The sequence below is a fragment of the Pelodiscus sinensis genome, chromosome 4 (genome assembly GCF_052426305.1).
Source record: "Pelodiscus sinensis isolate ZL-2025 chromosome 4, ASM5242630v1, whole genome shotgun sequence".
Classification (NCBI taxonomy): Eukaryota; Metazoa; Chordata; order Testudines; family Trionychidae; genus Pelodiscus; species Pelodiscus sinensis.
The window spans coordinates 132,315,189-132,327,846 of NC_143055.1; the positions used below are offsets into that span (position 1 = coordinate 132,315,189).

General features: G+C 52.4%; 1 protein-coding gene across 2 annotated transcripts in view; it reads left to right on the top strand.

Annotated features, from left to right (window-relative positions):
- The first annotated feature begins 363 nt into the window (after positions 1-363).
- Positions 364-12,658, top strand: part of LOC102447681 (transmembrane protease serine 11C) — a 43,032-nt gene continuing 30,737 nt past the window's right edge. The window contains exons 1-4 of one of the 2 annotated variants that reach the window (XM_025187160.3): positions 364-653; positions 1,399-1,903; positions 8,514-8,635; positions 9,691-9,809. In XM_025187160.3, coding sequence (XP_025042945.1) covers positions 1,740-1,903; positions 8,514-8,635; positions 9,691-9,809 — 405 coding nt within the window. In that variant the 5' untranslated portion in view covers positions 364-653; positions 1,399-1,739. Of the gene's footprint in view, positions 654-1,398; positions 1,904-2,966; positions 3,059-8,513; positions 8,636-9,690; positions 9,810-12,658 lie in introns of those variants that run through there. The other variant, XM_075929271.2, reaches the window with a different exon arrangement.

The window sequence follows — 12,658 nt, forward strand, 5'->3', positions numbered from 1 at the left end:
AGTAGCGTGTCGAGTTTTGGCCACCAATGCGCAGAAAGGACGTGGAGAAACTAGGACGGATCCCAGGGTGAGCGCCAAAGATGATCAAAGGGATGGGGTGCAGCCGTGTGAGCAGTGCTTGCAGGTGAGTTTGGAAAAGGACGTTAAGAGGGGGTATGAGAGTTGTCTTCACCTACTTGAAAGGCCACCATCAACAGATGGAGAAAAGCTGTTCTCTCTTGCCACATGGGCCAGGCCAAGTGGCTGTAGGTTCAAACTACAGCAGAGCAGATTTCGATTAAATCTCAGGAAAATCTTTCTGAAGGTAAGAGCTGCAGGACTATGAAAGAAATTGCCAAGGGGTGTCCTGGAAGCTCCTTCATTGGAGCCTGCCATCTTGGATAGTTTAGACCCAACAACTGTATCTTAGCAGGGCCTTCTGACTCCATGGTTCTATTTTTCTCCTTCCAGGGCTGTTTCCTGGTTCCCGGAGGGCTGCCAGGTGACAATCGTAGACTCCTTCCCCTCAGCCCCTTTCCCCTTGCAGCTCCCTGGTTTCACAATGCTGTCCCAGCCAGATTTGGTCCTCGTTAACCCTGAGCCATCTTCTCTCGTGATGCCATGTGACCTAAGTGGCTTCTCAGGCCTTGTGACCCTTATCACACCTCTTTGCGGTAAGTGACTTGGCCAAGGTCATGGAGAAAGTCAGTGTCAGGCCGTCTCACCAACCTGTATTTGGGGTGAGGGTTTCAGAAAGATTTATGGGAACGAGACACCCAGATCCTTCTGAAAGCCAACTCTGAGGATAGAAGTGTTTTTTGAAAATCTCACCCTTCGTCCATTGGAGTATGCTGCCCCTACGTGTGCGGAGGACGCGTCACACTAGATGTCAGCCCAGGAGTGAGCGGGTTGGGCTGGCGGGGAGCATAAAGCAGGCGTCATGATATCAGCGACGCCCCCACCTGGCTGCGAATGGAGCTAAAACCAGAGGGGTCTGCCACTGTGATTTCCAAAGACCCCAAAAGTCCAGCTTGGGGCATGCAAACAACATGATCTTCAGTAAAAATCAGGGACCAGCTTTCAACCTCAGCTGTCAGCTTCTATCTGCCTCCCTCAGACTCAAAGGTGCCTTCACAAGGCAGAGGGATGGACATGCCCTTTTCCAGGGAAGAGAGAACTTTCTTGTACACCCTTTCGGTTGCCCCACATCACACGTGAGGGCTACCGCCCTGAGCTACGCAGCCCCAAAGGCAGGGATGATGCTAATCACAGGGTGCCTACCATATCATTACAAGGCCAAATGCATATCTGGTTGGGATCCCTGATGCAAGCTGAGGCTGGGGAGGAGTGAGCAGCTGAGGAGAGCGCAACGGATGGAAGCCAATTATGGATTTGTTCATTGTTCTCTCTTGCCGTCAGGTAGGAGGGGTGGTGGAGAAGAGCCAACGATGCAGGCTTAAGGGCGGAGACAGGACCTGGAGTTCACACCAAGGTGTGAGCATTTAGGAGCTGCCACCTTACCCGAACAGGAGTAACACCAAAGGGCAAGCGAGAGAGCTTCCTGTGACGACTCCCGGCTGGTGGAGATCCCGTCTCCCCTGCGCGCCTGTCCATGTCGCGCACAGCCGGGGGCTGATCGGCAGGTCGGCGTCTCCTCGTTGCCTCCATGCTCACATCTGCCTAGGGCGTGAGTCGCGTGCCGGTTCCCGCCGTGTGCAGTAAGCCCACACGCTGCTGAGTGTGGCACCGCCAGCCGCTCGATGACGGAGCCACGTGCCACGTGCTGTCGTTTCTGCGAGGCCCGGCAGTATGGGGATCACACGTACCAGCAGCCTTCGCAAGGCTTTCGAGACGTCAGGCGAGCTGTGACTGGGACCCAAGGATACTATGAGACCTCCTGGGGCCTGCCATGGGACCTGCAAAGGTGGGTGACGTATTTAACCCTTTGGAGACTAACTTGGAGCCAGGGATGCTGGTTGGGCGGGAGGAATGTTGTTTAACAGCCGGTCCACGAGTTGTGAACGGTCGACTTACGACCATTGGCAGTTACGACCGAAGCTGTCGTAAATGGTGGACCCCAAGTTACGAACGCGATCTGTGCATACGAACAGCACCGTCACATGTAACGCTATGGGGTCCGACTTACCAACAAACCAAGTTACGGACCAATTGCTTGGTCCATAACCGGTTCATAAGTCGGGGAGAGGCTGTATTAATGTGTGTCGGAAGGACCTGGAATGAGGCCCCCCCTCCGTCATCCCTTCTCTTCCCCAGGTCTAAAACCCAGTAGCTTCACCTCTCTCCCTCTCGTCCCGCAAGGACGCTTAGGCAGAATCCTGCTCAGTGCGAGAAATCAGGGCAAGGAGTTGGGGGATGGGGGCAAGGTGTGTGTGGGGGAGGCTCTGCACCCCTGCAGGGGCGTGGCCTTGGAAGGAAGGGGCGTGGCTATGAGAAGGGGTGGGGTCTCAGGCAGTCAGCCCTTAGCCCCGCCCAGACTCCAGCATCCGCCTCCCATCCCTCAGAGCTGCACAGAGCGGCATTCCGGGGGCAATTCAACGGGGCTCCAACTACTGTTGCGGTAGCAGTGGGCTGCGGTAGCCAGGAGCTCTGGGCTCCTTTGAACCTCCAAGCATCAGGGCAATTGCCCCCTGTCGGCAGGCCTGGTTGGGGCGGGGGGCGGTAAATAGCACCTATCTCAGACAAAGGCCTGAATATCGGGAGAGCGCCTATAAAATCGAGATATCCGGTCACTCGACTCACGATAGACCATTCTGAACTGTAGAGCCCCCTAGAGGACAAGGGATTCGCTGCTGGGGCAGCAGGAGGAGGGAATCTAACTGGAGGGTCACGGGATGAAAGCGCACAAGATGACGGGATGGCCGGGGTCAAAGCTCTTAGTCAGGGGCACACACATCCCTGGGGATGCGCAGAGAACCTCTCCAGGGAGTACCTCACCTCACCTCGCTAGCTGCCTCACTTTACAACAGATTACACAAACACCACGGAAGTCCCTGCACGCTAAACGTTCCTACGGACGACGACTTGTTTCTACTGCTCTGTATGTCCTATGTGCAGAAATGTAAGTACAATAGTTATGTTCCAACCGAGTTATTTTAAACATTAAGAAAGGAAGCCCCATTGGTCAGTGTTAGCGTGACACTTGTGGTTTTAGGTCTGATTTTGCAAGCCAGTAAGTAGTTGGTAAGTGAGGTGAAACATGGGGGTACACAAGGCAAATTGGGGTCCTGAAAGGGGTGCAGTAGTCTGGAAAGGTTGAGAGGCACTAGTCTGGATATGGAAGGTTGCGGTTAGGGGGGAGGGGTGCAGACTGGATGAGAGGGGAACCTGGGGTTTAATGGGAGAGTTGGATCATGGGCTGGAAAAGCAAATTCGAGTGGAAATTCGCAGCCAGACTGGCCTAAATCTTAAAAACGTCAGAACGGCCAGACTGGGTCAGACCAAAGGCCCATCTAGCCCAGTGTCCTGTCTGCCAACAGTGGCCAACACCAGGTGCTCCAGAGGGAATTAACAGAATCAGCAAGCGATCCCACCTCTGTCACCCATTCCCAGCCTCTGACAAACAGAAGCTAGGGACACCATCCATGCCCATCCTGTCTAAAAGCTATCCTCTATGAATGTATCTAGCTCTTTTTTGAGCCCTATTAAAGTCCTGGTATTCACAAAACCTCTGGCAAGGAGTTCCACAGGTTGACTGCATTGTGTGAAGAATCTATAAAGGCACCTTAAAGCTTTGGCTTCCATGATGGCTGAGGCTGGTCCCTTATATTTCCCCTAACTTAGCTGGCCTCTCCTGCCCTCAAACTGAACAAATTAAGGTGCTTTTTTTTGTTCGTTTGTTAAGGGTAAAGCTTCTGTGGACTGAATCCTGTCTTTTTGCCTGTGTGATTCTGCAGTTGCTCAGGGACAGACTGTGATACCCTGCGAGGCACCGTACTCCACAAGAGACCCCGCTGAAATTGACAAAGAAAGTGCTATCTGCTTGGAGTAGTTTATGGAGCTAAGGAATAAAGGCTCAGATCTTGCATTGCAAGCTGGGGGCTCGAATTTAGTAAGACATTGTCCCCTTGTTGAATCTTTTAAAAAAAAAAAAGATTGTACCAAATACTGCATTGTCAGTGCAGACCTATACAAAGGAAAAGAGCTAGTTCAACCGATGCCTCTCCTGGCCATAGCAGCGCCCTTCTCGACTTTTTATCCCGACTAGCCTATGTGAATATTCAGCTACGTTGCGGTGCCTTTCAGTGCGGAAACATGTCACCGGTGCAGCCTTGCACCCGGGGCGAGCTGGAGTGTGTAAGTGATGATGGGAATGCAAAGTGAGGGTGAGCCGTGCCAGGGAGCTGTGTCTTGGAGCATGAAACCAGATAGGAAATATCCTGGTCGTTTTTCATTTGCTGTGCTTTCTCTAAGCCAAAGGGCTGAGAACTCACAGGGGTTTTATTGCATCTAGGAACAACATTACATCCCAGGGGCATGTCTATATACAAGCTGCGGTAGCATGTTTTAATAGTACCTTATCGTGTATTTAAAGCTGTAAAACCCTCCTACTGTGAATGCAGTCATGCTGGCAGAGCTTATTCTTTTAAGGGCAGGGGAGTATATAATATAATCTACTCTATATTTGAGAGAGTTTGTGAGCATGTCTGTCTGTTCAAGAACTCCTCCTCAACGCTAAGAGCTGGGACCACCAAATTTGGTAGGCAGCTTCCTCTTAGCATAACTTAAAGCAGGGTCAGTGTTTGGTGGTGCCAGGAAAACGGGATGTGCTTGGAATGGGATTGCGTCTCACCAAACTATACAGAAAAGAGATAAAATCACGAAGCAGATGAAAGGGGCTGGCTGGGGATGGGCCTTCCCCCTCCAGGATTGTTTTAGCCCCAAGCCTCCCACCCCCCAGGCACCCTTTAGGGTGGGTGTGGGGGCTGAAGCTCCCCCCCAGTTCCCATGGGAACATGGCTGGCTGTTCCCCTTGGTCAGGGAGTGAGGGGAAAGTGCCCAGTTTGCTGCATTCCTCACTCTGCCCGGGGACACAGGTGGCAGACGAACCTGGACCTGGACCTGCCCCAGCTGGGAGACATGCTCCCCTCCCCCGGCTGTGCCCGCTGGAGCTGCTGCAGCCATGGAGAGACGCTTCTCGCCTGGCCCCAAGCTGCTGCAGTGAGAGAGGGCTGGGTTATCCTCTCTCCCGGGGGCAGCCGCATCCTGAACCCGCATCCCCAACCCCATTTTTTTTTTAAATTGAGTTAAGGCCCCAGTCAATGCTGGGTAAATCTTCTAGAACCGGGTATAAGGGACTCTGTATGTGGATAAAACTACGTCCATAGTAGAGGTTGTAACAATCTAACTATTTTGGTATGAGAGGAAAAAAATCACACCCCTAACCCAAATAGTTTTGCCAGTACAAAACCAGCATAAACCAGGCCTGAGTAAAGCACGTGGCTGCCTCCTGATTGGAAAGGAAGCTTGCCCCTTGCAGAACACGTAAGAGACTTGCCTGCGACTACAGTGGAAATCTCTGAATGCAAGGAAGCAATGCAGGACGCTAGCTTGACCTCTCAGAAGACCTGTCTCAAGAAAGAAATGTCAGAGTGCCCTGAGCAGAAGCCGACCTGGCTGGCGGTTCACTGTAAGTCACTGACTTCAGAGTGGTTGCATGGTTGTAACTGAGCACAACGTTTGACCCCACTGTACCTGCTTTTCAGCAACCCACTGCAGCCTCCGCTCTTGCCAGGATCCCTTCATTAGGTGTTAGTTTTGCAACTACAGGTGGAACCTTTCTAGTCCGGCACTCTCTGGTCTGGCAACATCCGTAGTCCGGCGTGATTTTAGTGAGCTGGATGTCCACTTATCATGGGTGTGGCCAAGTTTCCTGCAGTCCCATGAAGTTTGTTTCTGGCTCTCGGGTTCTAGGCTGTTCTTTAGCTCTAATTCACCCCAAAATGTCTTCTAAGAGCCCAGCAAGCAGTGGCAGTGTTGGGAATGCTGCTAGACAACATTGACTCCCCCGTGGTCGCTCTGGTTTGGCGTCTGTCAGATCCCAAGGGCGTCAGATTCATGGGTGGTGGGTATGCTAAGCAGGGAAGGCATTGTCTTCCCAAACTGCCAGCCTGGCCCTGCCCACACGCTGCCCCCAGAACACCTACGAACTGGGGGGTGGAGTGTTGCTGCCCCCAAGCGCCCACCTTCCCTCCACCCCCCTCATGCACTGGGTGGGGAGGCTAGAGCCATGCACTGCTCCACTTCCCTGTTCTGCTGGGGGGAGTAGCTTAGCTCCAGTGGGGGGGCGGGGCCTGGGCAGAAGGGGCGGGGCTGGGGGTGGGGCTGGAGGCTTGCTTCCCCCAGCTCTGCCTTCACCCACCACCCATGGGCTGGGCTAGAGAGGTTCAACCTGTAAAACAGCCATAAGCTATTGGCGCCGCCGCCCCTGCCACATCCCCAGCATGAAGTCATTGCTTTGTTCCTCCTGGAAATAAGTGGCGGCAAACGTGGGCAGGAAATAGAAATCAAAACCTCCAGGGCGTAGGTGGTTCTGAGAACTACAGACAGTGATTTTGTTTGCTGGAAAGCTGCACGAGGGCCGTGCATTTCAATGCTGGCTGAATCAGCATTGACTCTTGTTTCTACATGCACAGTTGGGCTTGTTTGCACTTTTTTTTTAAATAAAGCAGGATCTGAACCAGACACTGCCAGCTTCAGGGTTCCCTGTTCAAATTTAGCAGCTGCTGCATTTTTCCATAATTGATCCAGGGTCCCCATCCAATCCATCTCCTTCTAAATGTTGGGAAAGTTCAGATCTAGGTCCCTGATCCAGCAAAGGGTACATATTTGATCTGAAGGCGTTGAGTCCCGTAACGGGGCTGATTCCAATTTGGAGACAGCTCCACTACAAATAACAGATTTTATTTCGTGTTGCCAAAGAATTATCATAAGCCACAGCGAGTTTAACAAAAACGTTGCAGCACATGCACAAATTCAGTGAGATTTGTGTGGGTCAAGTTAAGTACGTACTGAAATCCCGGACTGAGGCTCTGTATGTGAATTGGCGCATAGGCTACAACTAGACTGGCATGATTTTCCGCAAATGCTTTTAACGGAAAAGTTTTTCCGTTAAAAGCATTTGTGGAAAAGAGCATCTAGATTGGCACGGACACTTTTCCGCAAAAGCACTTTTTGCGGAAAAGCGTCCTTGCCAATCTAGACGCGGTTTTGCGCAAGAAAGCCCCGATCGCCATTTTCGCCATCGGGGCTTTTTTGCACAAAACAATAACGCATTGTTGACTCTGGCCCTCTTGCGCAAAAGCATTTGCGCAAGAGGGCTTTTGCCTGAACAGGAGCAGCATAGCATTTCCGCAAGAACACTGACAATCTTACACGAGAATAGTGATAGAAATGTAGCTGTGTTAGTCTGGGGTAGTTGAAGCAAAATGCAGGACAATGTAGCACTTTAAAGACTAACAAGATGGTTTATTAGGTGATGAGCTTTCGTGGGCCAGACCCACTTCCTCAGATCAAATAGTGGAAGAAAGTAGTCACAACCAGATATACCAAAGGATACAATTAAAAAAAACACCTCATCTACATGGCTCCGTCGACGGAGCAGTGTAGTCTAGAGATATCCTTGGAGTGCTATCTTTCAACCAGCTTTGTATCCACCCTGCAATAATTTTACCTGGGCCACATTTCATTAGTTTGCTTATTATGAGCAAGGCTCAACAAATCACTGAATCTACTCGCCTGTGGCGAGTAGATTTCAGCCGGTCGCCCCGTTCATCGGCGGCGTGCACATGTGCAAGGTGGGTCTTGCGCATGAGCAGTGAGGGGCTGGCGAGTAGATTTGTCAAGCCCTGATTATGAGCATGTATCAAAAGCTTTACTAAAGTCCAAGCTAATGTGTTTGATCCTTTCCTGCTATTCACCAGACCAATAACCCTGTCAAAGAAGGAAAAGAGGTTGGCATAATTTTTTCTTGACAATTTCTAGTCCCATAACCCTATCATCGTCTAGGTGCTTACAAACCAATGGTTTAAAAACCTGTTCCAGTGTCTTTCCAATGTTGAATTTCAGTGGATAGGTTTGTAATTTCGTGGGTCCTCTTTGTTGCCCTGTTTAAAGATAGGGATTATGTTTGCCCAATTTTAGAGCTTGTCCCATGGTATTTGGTGTCTTTTGCAAGACGCCTGGCTCCTGGAGTAATGAGAACCCCTTGGCTTCCATTTAAAGGAGGCAGTTGGTTTCTAGCAGTCTTGACCGTGAACTGTAGCTTGAAAATGTGACCCAGGCAAACCCTAAAGGCATATGCATGGGAAGTAGAGGTGTGGGGTTTTGCACTTGGTTTTCTTGCACCCACTGCTGACCCGCCACCAACTCTGGCCCGACTCAGGCTTTTGGACTGTTTGGGGTAGCAGTCCTGCTCTGGAGCATTTTGTTTGGGATGGGGGGAGGGGAATTGCAGATTGGGATGACCAGAACGTTTACTAATAGGCAGGGGATGTTGTTCTCCCTTTGCTTTTCAGAGTTCACCAGTCGGCCACCAAAAAGAGATTTTTCACACCCTGGAAGAGCACTGGAATTGCTGTGGCCGGAGCACTGGGGTTGGCGATTGCTATTGGCCTCCTGGTGTATTTTTTGGCCTATGGTGAGTATGGTGTGTGTTTCACTGACTGGGCACGCGGTACAGTGCATCTCCCTCAGGGCCGCGTGCTTTGCCTGTCACCAGGAGCCAGTGTTTCCATCCGCAGAATTAAAAACTCATCTGGGCGAATTAGCACGAACTTCTACATCTCCTGCTTCCTTCCCCTCTTCTGCATTTGGGCGGATCTCCACTCAGGGCTGCCTGGGGTAGCAAGACTTGCGGTGGCTGTTGTATCTTTCTTGTAAGGCTGCCATCTTGTAATCTTCTTCCTCTAAGCCCCCCCCCCCCCCCGACGCCTGCATATTGCTGCCGTGTGGCGTTGCTTTGCCAAGTGACCAGTGGAGTTTTCTGAGCAAGTATCTGCTCTGTTGTTCCCTTACTCTCCCCAACATCCCTTGTGCCCTGTCTCGTTGGGAGAGGGAGCGCTTCCAGGCTGTCCCTACTGGTGCTGATGCCCTAGGCCACCCCACACGGGTGGGGAGGGGTTTGTCAGGCCGGAGCTGTGGGAGAAGGTGTTGCCAGCTGTCCCGGACCAGACGTCATTTACCACCATGGTGTCCGGTCTGGGAGAGATGGCAGCGCTGGAGCAGGGCCAGGAGGCAGGTGCAGGCTGGAGGAGCAGCAGGCAGCCATGCAGTGGCACTCTCTGGCCACACACACTCGGCATTTGCCCCCTGAGTCCTCCAGCTCCACGAGCCAGTGAGTGGGGGCTGGGCCCTGAGAGGGGGCCGGAGGCTGCCAGACGGATGCTGAGCTGAGGGGAGCAGCTGGGAGATGAGGACGGGTGTTGCTGGAGCCTGGGGACGGGGGAGAGTGGGGGTGGGGGGCTGCCGGAGCCCATAAGCAGCATACAGCTGGGTAGAGCACCATGACATCTGGGGCAATGTGGTGCCCCAAATGTCATGGTTCCCCCCACGTCTGTGTGTTTTGCATATGTGTAGGGATGGCCCGGGAGCTCTTCTTCACTATGGAGATCCCAGGGCGGCCTGGCCCGGCCCAGCCCAGCCCTGGACAGGCTGTAATGCGAGTATTCCCCCTTTCCTTTTCTTTCCTTTCAGACCAGAGGCCGTTCTACTACAACGGCAACTTTAAAGTCACCGATGTCCGGTACAGCGACGACCTGGCCCGGAAATCCTCAGGCGCGTTTAGAGAGCAGAGCAGAAGGGTCGAGAGGCTGGTATGTGGGGATTTCTCTCTTCGCAAGCTGGTCACTGAGCTCACGGGGGGATGATGAAGTCAGACCGATTCGCTGTTCTGTCACGCACGCCCCATGTTTCCCCACGGCCTGCGTCCGGGGTTGCTTCTCCCTGTCAGGCTCCATCTTGGCCAGCGTATTGGAGCTACCTGGGGGACCTGCGGGGCCGAAAGCATGCCCGAGCTAGTTGTGGGGGAGCTGGCACAGACTCGGAACCTCGACAGATTGGGCAGGTAGACTTGGCTTCGCCCAGAGACCTGCTGGGCCGCTTCCCCTCCTCCTCCTCCTCCTCTCTCCTGTCTGTCCGGATGAGCTCTTTGGGGCTGGTTGCTGTGACCGAGCCTCGTAGCAACCAGAATGCACTTGAGACCCCGTCCCTCTCCCTCTCCCTTTAGCAATTCAGCAAGTCCTCTGCGGGGGTCAGCAAGACGGTGAATATGCCGGCACAGGGTAGGCCTCCCAGGCTGGCCTTCCCTCATCCGGGCGGGGGAGAGCTGACAGACTTGTTGTGCCCTTGGGCAAGGTGAGGGGGCATCTTCCAGAAGGGGCCTCAGTGCCACCTGGTGCTTGCCGCCCCCTCCCCTCTGCCAGCCCTCAGCACCGCTTGGAATTTGCCGCCCTCCCTCCCCCTGCTCCATCAGCCCTCAGCGCCGACTGGCACTTACCCCCTGGGGCTCCGGCGGTGATTTAAAGAGCCCAGGGCTCCAGCCTTTGTTGCAGTAGCCGTGGCTGGAAGCCCCGGGCCCATAGGCACAGGAACTGGGGGTTCCTAGTGCCTGGGGTCCCTGCTGCCCCCCCTCCCGTGCTGGGGTTTTTGGCTGCCTCACCACATGCTGGGGTCCTGGGGCCATGCACCACAGGGCTTAGCTCTCCACCTCAGAGGTGTGGGGGTGGAGAGGGGCAAGGAGGCCCAGCATCCCCGCTTTTAAAAATGTTCCTGCACCACTGTCTGGGCCCTTTTGAATCCCTGGGCCCGGGGCAGTCCCCCCCCCCCCCATTGGCAGGCCTGCCCCCAGCTATGGAAATGGCGCACCTTGAAGAGAAAATCAGAAAGGAAATAGCACTTCCCTGCAGGTGATGACGACAGAGGCAATAAGCAAGCAACTGTGCTTGTGCCTTTCACTCCTCACGCCCGATGCTGGGGTCTCACTTGTTTCGTGGCCTTGCCTTCGCGTTCCCTCACCGGGCAGTCGGCACCTCCCGCTCGCCTCAGACCGCTCAGGCATTTACCCGAGGGCTGAGCACCTTCGTCATGATAACACGTAAACCCTGGAAAGCATCTTGCTGTAGGGGAGACAGCGCTGGCTTGGGATCCTGCTGTGACCTTAGCTGAGTCACTGCTCTCCTCCGTGCCTCTCTTTCCCCTTCCGTCCCATCTGTCTTGCACCTGAAATTACAAGTGTACGGGCTGTCTCTGATGCTGGACAGCACCTGGCCCAGGAGGGCCCTGCATTTAGTTGGGGCTTCAGATGCTACTGAGAACACCTACAAATATGGGGCTTTCAAATGTGTGAGAATCAGAGAATTGGATGGAGGGGGAAAGTCCTCCAAAAAGGGCAAGAATGTTTATTTCTTTAGCCGAATTGTATTTGCTGCGCAACGCATTCATTGTTAGATATACTGTTGGAGAAATAGTATTTGTGCTGCTCTAGTAATGACACCGTGTGCTGGTTTTCCATAAGCCACTCCTCCCATCTGCTCTCCAGAACTGTCCTTGCCTCCTCTCTTAATTTCTCCACAGGTAGCTTGAGCTCCCTATCTCCTTTCGACCCGACTTGCTCCATGATGCAGCCTTATCCATTCCCACAGAAACATTACCTGCTGTAAAACAGCCACATCTCTGCTTTCCAGCTCCCACCCAAGAAAACACCCCGGCCCTCTTCCTTCTCCTTCTTTTTAACTTCAGCTGTTCTACCCAAAAAGGAGGAATGGAATGGAATCAGACTACCTTCTTCAAATTGCCCTTGGCAATGTAGAAAACAACTCAGTGTACAGATGACTAATGAGAGACTCTTCCTGGATCTAATCCTGCCCCCCGAAAGAAACCAATGGCAAAACTCCAGTTGACAAAACTGAACATAAGAACGGCCAGACTGGGTCAGACCAAAGGTCCATCTAGCTCAGTGTCCTGTCTTTTGATAGTGGCCAATGTCAGATGTCCCAGAGGGAGTGAACAGAACAGATAATCATCAAGTGATCCCTCTCCTGTCCTGGCTCATGAGTATTGCTGGACCAAACCTCCATTAATTTATCTAGTTCTTTTTTGAACCCTGTTAAAGTCCTGGTCTTCACAACATCCTGTGGCAAGGAGTTCCACAGGCTAACTGTGCATTGCAGGAAGCAAAACTTTCTTTTATTTGTTTGTTTTAAACCCCCTACCTATTAATTTCATTTGGTGACCCCTAGTTCTTATGTTATGGGAAAGATCAAAGCTGTTTGTGGTACTTGGAGAAGTTCCTATATTCTGCAGCAATTCTAGGAGAAAAATGTATTACATTTATTCTGGAGACAACAACACATTCAGCCCAATCCTCTCTGGACCATGTACAGCATTCTTATTAATTGGCAGGTTTCTCAGCTCGCTGGCATTTTCATCCAAAGGGGTTTCACCTATTTGTGAAACCTAACTTCCATTCCCTTTGTTGTTATGGCTCCCACTTCCTAATCCATCTGGATTTATTCGAATCCTTTACAATCTGCCCCCAGACATAAGCTTCCCCATGGTTGTTAACCGCAGGGATGTTTAGTTTGGGCAGCTGTTGTGAAACAATTAGTCATTGTAAGTAAATGCAGACTCTTCATAGTGATAAACACGGTAAGCAAAGGTGAAT